At 32.2% G+C, this 9113-nt stretch overlaps 1 protein-coding gene across 1 annotated transcript; it reads left to right on the forward strand.

Moving 5' to 3' along the window:
• Positions 1–2082: 2082 nt before the first annotated feature.
• Positions 2083–4858, forward strand: LOC120080395 (aldehyde oxidase GLOX1-like). The gene is made up of 4 exons (XM_039035047.2): positions 2083–2604; positions 3281–3441; positions 3509–3872; positions 4046–4858. Exons 1-4 carry the CDS (start codon positions 2083–2085, stop codon positions 4856–4858), a joined length of 1860 nt encoding a protein of 619 aa, XP_038890975.1.
• Positions 4859–9113: the final 4255 nt, after the last annotated feature.

The raw sequence follows: 9113 nt of genomic DNA on the forward strand, positions 1-9113 counted from the left end.
ATTTCAAAGATAAAATTGTAACATTTTGAAATCTAGGAACTATACTGAAATCAAACTCAAAATTTAATGATTCAAAGTATAACATTTTGAAACTATAAACAAAATATATATATATATATATATATATTCCCTTGAATGGTCAACATATAATACTTACCTTAATTTTAGTACGACAAATTATATAATTATCAGTCTAATGTTTAAATGATACAATCCTTAAAGTTTAGGATTGTAAAATGATATTTTTCTATTTTTATGTTTTCTTACAAATACAAACTATATAATTCAATTGCATATGAAGTTTCATATGACTAGTAATGCCTGCTTGCTTAGCTCGAGTATGACTCTTTTTTTAGAAGTTGAATCTTCGATCTCCTATCTCTATCATTATTGTATTAAAAAAATTTAATAGATTTCTAAATTTTTATTTATTTAAATATTGTCAGAATGGAGACCCTATTTTCAAAAAAATCACAAGGATTTACGTAGGACTAAAAATTGAAAGTCTATTTGATAATTATTTAGTTTCTAAAATTGGTTTTCTCTCACAATTTCTTTAGGATGGTGTTCATATCTTTCTAAAATTAACATCTAAATTCTTAGGAAATAAAAAAAAAAAAAAACAAAACAAAGTTTCTAAAAATTACTTTATATAGTTTCTTTTTAACTTGGAGTGAAATTTGAAAACATTATTGAAAAGTAGGATAAGAGAACAAAGAAAACTCATAAAGAAGTAATGTTTATAAAAATAATTTACATAAAAATAAAAATAAAAATAAAAAATCAAATGGATAAGATGGAACTTGAAATTCTATATTTGATAAATTTTAAAGTAATGACCTATATGAAATACAACTAAAGCTTGTAACTTTTTTTTTTTAATAAAGTATTAGAGATCGAGGGATCAATAGGTATATTTGGATATCTTAACTAGATTGACACATTCATAACACTTTTATCATGTCTCGGACCATACATTGATATAAATATATACGACAAATAAAGTACTAGGTCCAGATACAAAAAGGAGAGACTAGAGGAAAGCCTTCAAATTAAGAGATATACAAGATGAATCATAACGGTTAAAAAGATTGGATCTAGTACTCTAATTCGCAGCAAGGTAAATAATATCCTCCCACAAGTGATCATAGGAGCTTTCTCTTTATCATAGAATGTTCTTTGATTATGCTCCAACCAAATATACCAAAGACAAACTCTAATCAAGTTACTCCAGAGTAGCTTATTTCTTGAGGTAGGATCAATGTTTTTGAGTACATACAATATCTCTTTCAAAGTACCGGATAGAGAGTGAACAATAGAGGAGTTCAATTTATACCAGAGTTGTTGGGAGTAGGAGTAGTTAATGAATAAATGATCAACTGTTTCATTATGATTCCTTCCCAAGATGCACCAATTATGATATGAAACGACTGATCATTTATTCTTTAACTGCTCCTGAGTACTCGTAGTATGCTAAACTTGTAATTTAGTTTTTGAAAGAGAAAAAGTTGGTGATAGTTGTAATTATACTTTCAAACTTTCATTGGTAAAAATTGAAACCTTAAACTTATACAAATATTAAATTAGACACTCAAATTTACATGAGTAAAAATATCAACAATTGTTTAGTTTTTATTATTTGAGGGTCAAATTTCTACAATTATTGTAAGTTTGAGGGTACAATCTCAACCCTTATTTAAGTTATCGATGACTCAATTTTCACGTTAAAAATTTGAGAGTGTAATTACAACTATCACCATGCTTATGAGTGGTTTTTGAAATTGGTCCAAAACTTTTTTACCATACTTTTATCGACCTCAAAAAATTTATGGCTTAAAAATCATCTAATTTTTAATTTCCCTTAAATTAATTACCTAGAATTAGTAAAATAGGTTAAGTTTTCCCTTCAAACAAGGAACCACCAGAGGCTATTTTAATGATCTCTTAACTGACCTCTTTGAGCCATAAAATGTATTAGAGAGGAGACAAAAGCTGAGGAACACACAAAAAAACAAAGGAAGGAAAATTGTGTCATTATAAACACAACGCTGCCATTGAAGAACAAGGTAACTCATACCTTCAATGGCGGCCTTTCTCAAGGCAGCTTCCCTTCTCCTCCTCCTTTCTCTCTTCTTCGTTTCCGCTCCCGCCCAATTTGATACCGTCGGGGGGTCTTACGGCCCCGGTTCTAACTCGCTCGACGACGGTTTGAAGAAGATATTGACAGATCCTTCGGCTGGAAACAATGACCCTAGTGTGCAAGGTGGAGCCACAACGACCACACCCAAAGGTAACCTACCGGGTATAACGTTTCGAGCTGGTCCACAACTGGTGGACGAATCGGGCACAAGAGATTTCCCGACGAATTTTCTAGGGACATGGAAGTTGGTCTGTAGAAACTCCATGGTCTCAGCTATGCACATGAATTTGTTGCCAAACAACAGGATGATCATATTTGATGCATCTGCATTTCACATTTCACAAATCAAATTGCCTAATGGGAAATGTATTCCTTTCAAGACTGATCAAGGTGCCATATTGCAAGATTGTTGGGCTCATGGCATTGAGTATGATATCGACACCGCTAAAATAAGACCACTCACGGTTTGTAATAATTCACTTGCTTAACTTATACTTCTATTTATTTGCATAAATATACGTATATATTTAGCTACATAACATAGTTTAAGTAAGACATAAATTTATATATTACTAGGGAAAAATCTTTTTACATCTCTATTGTGCATGAATATTCAAGTGGGACTCATTATTCATCGAATTGGTGCACCCATCCATTCACATATGAGTGTGATTCATATAGAAAAATGCTTTAAAAAAAATCTTTTATTATAAAATTCAAAACTTTTTAAAAGAATTAAACTGGAACGTTTTCTTTTTTTTCAAGGGAAAAAAATTTTCAATCTCTTTCATGGAACCATGAAACCGTGTGATAGTGAAGTTTTGAGATTTTAATTTTTTTTTAAAAAAATATGTGGAGTAGAGGGATCGAACCTCTGACCTATTTTTTTTACCACATGTGGGATAGAGAGATCAAATTTTAATTTCAATTTCATAAAGTGAGTGCAATATGCATCTTAGCAATAATTTTTTATTTTTTAAAAAATGGTCAAAGTGATAGTTTTTAATTAGGTGTAGCAGAATTCCATAATAAAGAGTGTAAACACCTAAATTTTTATAAATTAAACCATAAAAGAGAATCTTTATTTTCCAATTTTACCCTCAAAATCTTAATAGAAGCATGAATTTTTCCAAACAATAGATGACTACGGATCCATGGTGCTCGTCGGGAGGGCTCGACGCCGAAGGAAGATTGGTGAACACAGGTGGTTGGAACGACGGAAACAGAGCCGTCCGATACATTACTCCATGCGAGACTTGCGATTGGACCGAATATCCAACGGCATTGGCACGTCCAAGATGGTAACTATTATTATTATTTTTAGTTTGACTAGTAAAATCCGTTAAACAGACGCCGGAAACATTGTAGGTATGCGACTCAGGCCACCCTGCCCGACGGTGGTTTCATCTTGGTCGGTGGTCGGAGATCTTTCAGCATTGAATTTGTTCCAGCAGAAGGAAAAGCAAATCCAAGAGCTATCAAAATGCCTTTCTTGGATGAAACAACTGATTTGGATGAAAACAATCTCTATCCTTTTGTTCATCTTTCTACTGATGGCAATGTCTTCATCTTTGCCAATAGTCGCTCCATCTTGCTTAACCCTAAGACTCACACTATCCTTTACGAGTACCCGATTTTGGATGGCGGCTCCCGAAACTACCCCGCATCTGGAATGTCTGCACTTCTCCCTCTCAAGCTCCCGCTCGAGAAACCAGAAGCAATCCCAGCTGAGGTATGTTAAAATTACTAATCAATTCAAAAGCTTACTAAACTAGGTTTTAAAACATTTTTATCAGTAAATTTTAGTGCAAATTTGGTACAAGAAATTTAATTGATAATGATAGAAAAATAAATGCATCTATTACATTATCAAACTTAAGCTAATGAGTTACGATGAATAATCAGGTGATCGTATGTGGCGGAGCAAAGCCGGAGGCATACCGGTTGGCGGAGAAAGGGAACTTCATGCCAGCATTACAAGATTGCAATCGTATAGAGATCACAAAGCCGAAGGATGTTTGGAAGAAGGAAATGATGCCATCTCCAAGAGTTATGGGCGATATGTTAATTCTCCCAACCGGCGATCTTTTGATTATCAACGGCGCTACTTCCGGTACATCGGCGTGGAATTTCGCCGAAGCTCCAAATTACTCGCCGATTCTCTACACTCCCGAAAAACCCCAAGGTCAACGATTTAAACAACTAATCCCCACCACAATTCCAAGAATGTACCACTCCACCGCCGCCGTTCTCCCCGACGGCCAAATCCTTGTCGGCGGCAGCAACACCAACGCCGGCTACATGTTCCAAGCTGTCAAATATCCGACGGAATTGAGGATGGAGAAATTCTCTCCGCCGTACTTGGATCCGGCATACGCCGGATTCCGCCCCACCATTCAGGTGGACCAAATGGAAACGAGTTGGCAATACGGAAAAGATTTCGTAGTAAGTTTTAATTTACTCGTTGACGGCGAACTTGATCGGGAGAATGATATTAGAGTGACGATATATCCGCCGCCGTTCACGACACACGGTTATTCAATGAATCAGAGGCTTGTTGTGTTGGCGATTCGGGAAATAGCGGAGACTCGCGGCGGGATTTATAGTGCGACGGTGGTGGCGCCGCCGTCCGGAATTATTGCGCCGCCGGGGTATTATATGCTGTTTGTGGTCTACCGTGGAATTCCAAGTGTTGCAACCTGGGTTCAAATTAAGTGATTTGATTTGATTTATTAAATGAAATCATGTCGTTATTATTAATTCTCTCTTTTGAGATTATAATTCGGCTCCATTTTGAAGAAAAATTTGGTGGTGGGTTCACCGATTAATTTCTTCTCTCTTTTCTCTCTGTTTCTTTTTCTTGTTCTATTTTTTTTTCTTCCTCCGATTTTATTTTTAAATAATTTAAATGATTTTACTATTGTTTATTGTTGTGTTTTTTTATACGAATTCTCTCCACAAAATCGGAGAAATTATTTGAGTTTTTTATTTTTTTTTTCTTTTTGAGTTCGAGGTAGTTGATTTGATACATTGTTACTGTCAATTGTTGTAAACTTATTTTATTTTTATTCTTTTTTTTTTTTAATTTATAATGTAAGCCTTTATGAAGGTTTGAATTTTCATTTTGATCCTTAGATTGTGATTGTGATTCGATTTTAAACTTTCAATGTGTTTATTTTAAGTAGTAAACTTTAATGGAATTACTATTTCTTTCAAATTAATTTTAAAATGTATAAATTTTAGTCTCATGCTATGAAACACAAATACTTCATATGAGACAAAGAATCATACCGATACTTTGCAGATACGTATCTGACACGCGATTTGACGTCTTTATATTTTCAGATATTTTTTAGATATGTATGCGATTTGATGTATCTATTTTTATGCGTATTTTTTTTTAAGAAAAAAGAAAGTAACTCATATAATCTTGGTCCGTTATTTATTTATTTTTCTTTTAATTTTGGACTTGAGTTTTGTAAATAGGTGAGTATATAATCTTTTCCAATCTAAAATTAGGCAACCTATTTACAAAACTCAAGTCCAAAATTAAAAGAAAAATAAATAAATAACGGACCAAACCATAGACTAGAATCATCTAATCTTCATCTTCACATTTGAGTCCATACAAAGTCCATCAAAATATAAACTATTTGATGTTTTCAACCATAAATTTTTCGTTTATCTTCATACTTCTCTCTCTAATCTTTTCTTCTTCTTTTTTGCAATATGAGTAACTTTTCTATTGCATTTATTAACTATTGTACTTCAACATCTTAGATGTTGTTTTTTTTGTACTGTATTTTTTGTATTCTATTTTGTGCTATTGTTATTAACTTGTATGCTAAATTTATCTATATCCTAGATTTTTTTAAAGAAAAAAATGTATATTCAACGTATCAGTATACTCATTTTTTTTAGAAATATATATATTAAAAATATAAATAAAAAAGTGACATATCCTTAGACGTATCCGTATCTTAATTTTTAAGAAATTGACAAATTGTCGTATCCGTATCGTATAGTCGTATCTGTATCTGTGCTTCATAGGTCTCTGGGCTACGAAAAGATCATTTTGACCCATTGAGTTTTTAGACCTTCTGTGAGTTCTACGATAAAAAAAAATATATATTAACTTTATGATTTATTAACATATTATTGACTCACTAAACAACTCTTCAAACCAAATGATTTTTTTTTACTTTTATCGTCTCAATTGCTCTTCTGGATGTTTTTATTTTTATTTTTAATAAATTTTTTTACTCCAAACCAAATTTATAATGTGACTTTAATACATTATGATGTGTTGCTAGTACATTAATAAGTCAGATATGTTTTTGTAATAATTTGGGTTATGTTTGGTAACGTCATTTGGATTTTTTTTAAAAAAAATTAAGTCTATTTCATTCATACAATAATTTATATCTTTTTTAGGTACAATGGTTGAATTTTTTGCCAAATTTAAAAAACAAAAGCAACTTTTTGGAAAATATTTTTTTTAGTTATCAAAATTTGGCTTGTTTTTTAAACCATTGGTGAAAGGTAGATAATAAAGGAAGAAATTTGGAAATGAAAATAATGTCCATAGACTTAATTTTTTTAAAAAAATGGTTAACGGGGGCTTAATGTTTGATTTTTAGTTTTTTAAAATTTAGCTTATAAGCATTCTTTTCACCTATGAATTTACTACTTTACCATTGTTTTAGAAAATCAAGTCAATGTTCGTATGAGGTTCTCAGAGAAACGAGTTTGTTGGAGTTAAACTTGTGTTGATTTAGATTTGATACAGATGTAGTTCGATCTTTAGTACTTGATCCTCTCTCAATTGAATACATACACTTGACTTGAGGAAGCGGAGCGTGTGTTGTTCTTGAAGTCGAAGTTTTGAAAGAAACTTTGTATCTTCAGTTCAAGGAGTCTGCAGCTTCTGGAGTGCAGAATCCTCTGTCCTATAAATGAAGAGAACTCCTCTATTTATAGAGTCCTCTAGTAAACTTTGTGGGTTTGAGCTTGGTTGGTCTATGGACCTGGCTTTTGGGCCTAATTTGGCATTTATTTGAATATTAGCTCAAATTGCAATATCAAATTGAACCAAATTAATTTTATACAATCCAATGGTCATGGAAAACAAATGGCATCATCGAAATTTGTCAATTTATGTCTTCAATTTTAATTTGGGACACATGTCAACTTTTAATTTGTACCAAATTTGATGATTTGTAATTTCGTCACTAATTTAAGAAATGACATGAAAATTTGTGATTGATCCAAAATTTCTCGTTCAACAAATACTCTTCTTCGAGATTTATGCACATATATGGTGGTGAATCTTGAAAAAAAGATGAAGTTGGAACCAAAATACAGTTTACTTGCTCTTAATTTTGACTATATTTGATGTATCAAATTAATCAAACTATGAATTGGGTACATAAGTTTGATCTGAATTTTGGATATATTTGACATACATTTTTTATTGCAACTTATCAAAACGTGAAGTTAGGTCGAAGTTTTTATTTGATTTTCTTACCATGAGCCCCTTTTTGGATTTTAGTAGAATTTATGCACGATTTTTTTAAATAATGTTATTTTACTAAATATTAACAAAAATAGGGTTGGGCCGAAACTATTGTAAAATTTAGAGTTGTAGACTCGGTATACGATTACCCCTAAATCGTGTACCCAGTACACAAATTCCTACAGAGAACGTGAATTTGCCACACCTGGCAAGTGCAGACTACCACATGGACAGTCATGCAGTGTTGACCAGGGTCCACGATTACCCTTAGTGGTCCCAAATACACCCTATGACCTTCTCCTTCCCTTTCTTCCCATCCAAAACTTTCCAGCTTTCTTCCTTTTTCTCTCACAACCTTCAGTCCGACTGCTGCCACCGTCCACCGATCTAGTTGTTGCAGTCATCTGTTGATCTAGTTGTCGCTGTCGTCCGTCGATTTAGTTATTGTCACCATCCGCCGATCTACGCTCCGCCGTAGGTAAATTTTTTTCCCCAATATATGAGGTTGTACGTAAAAGAATAGATTTTCCTCCATATATCTACCGTTTTGTTTTCATTTGGGATGATTTAAATGTATGATCCATATGGATCAATTATTTTGTTTTCATTTGGGCTGATTTAAATGTATACTTCATAGATCTCATATTTGGGTTGATTACTTTCTCTTTTGAATATTATAACTTGGACTGTCGATTTTTTAAGATTTTTTTAATTTATTTTTTAGGTTGTATCATAACGTGGATTTTTAAAAGTGATAATTGGAAAATATTTAGACTGACTTAGAAAAATATTTGGATTAATTTTTTTAGATTTTTTAGGCTAACTTAGGAAAATATTTGGATTGGTCATAAAATATTTGAACTGTTTGAAGTATTAATTTATTTAGATTGCTTAAAAGCAGAAAAAAAAAAACTTTTTGTCATATTAACATATTATTTATCAACTATAACAGTTGTAAAAATTTGAGTAAATGTGTCAATGCGTTTTGAAGATTTAGTCATTCTTGAACCTGAAAATGATTGAGACACTGATATTAATGCAGAACTTGATGAATTATTTGAAAACGATAGAAATGAAAAACATGATCTTTAGTTGGTACTGTCAAAGATATTCAAATGTGATTGGGAAATTATTAATTCAACCTGAGAATGAGGGCCAACATTGGATGAAAGGAGTAGATGTGTAGATAATTCTAGTTTAATACAAAAAGAAATTTTATTTGATAGTAAAGAAGATTTACATGTAGCTGTAAAAAAATATTGCGTGACAGAACACTATGAGATTGTCGTTGTAGAATCAAATCAAGATATTTGGTATTTGAGATGCAAACATTAGAAGGATGGTTGTTATTGAAGGTTATGGGCATGTCGGTGTGAAACTCATGGGATGTTTGAAATCAGACTTGAAGGGGAACACTCATGTTTGTACTAAGAATTGACACAAGATCATTCATAGCTT

This window comes from Benincasa hispida, chromosome 6 (genome assembly GCF_027475165.1).
Source record: "Benincasa hispida cultivar pf3 chromosome 6, pf3_genome.v1.1, whole genome shotgun sequence".
Classification (NCBI taxonomy): domain Eukaryota; kingdom Viridiplantae; phylum Streptophyta; class Magnoliopsida; order Cucurbitales; family Cucurbitaceae; genus Benincasa; species Benincasa hispida.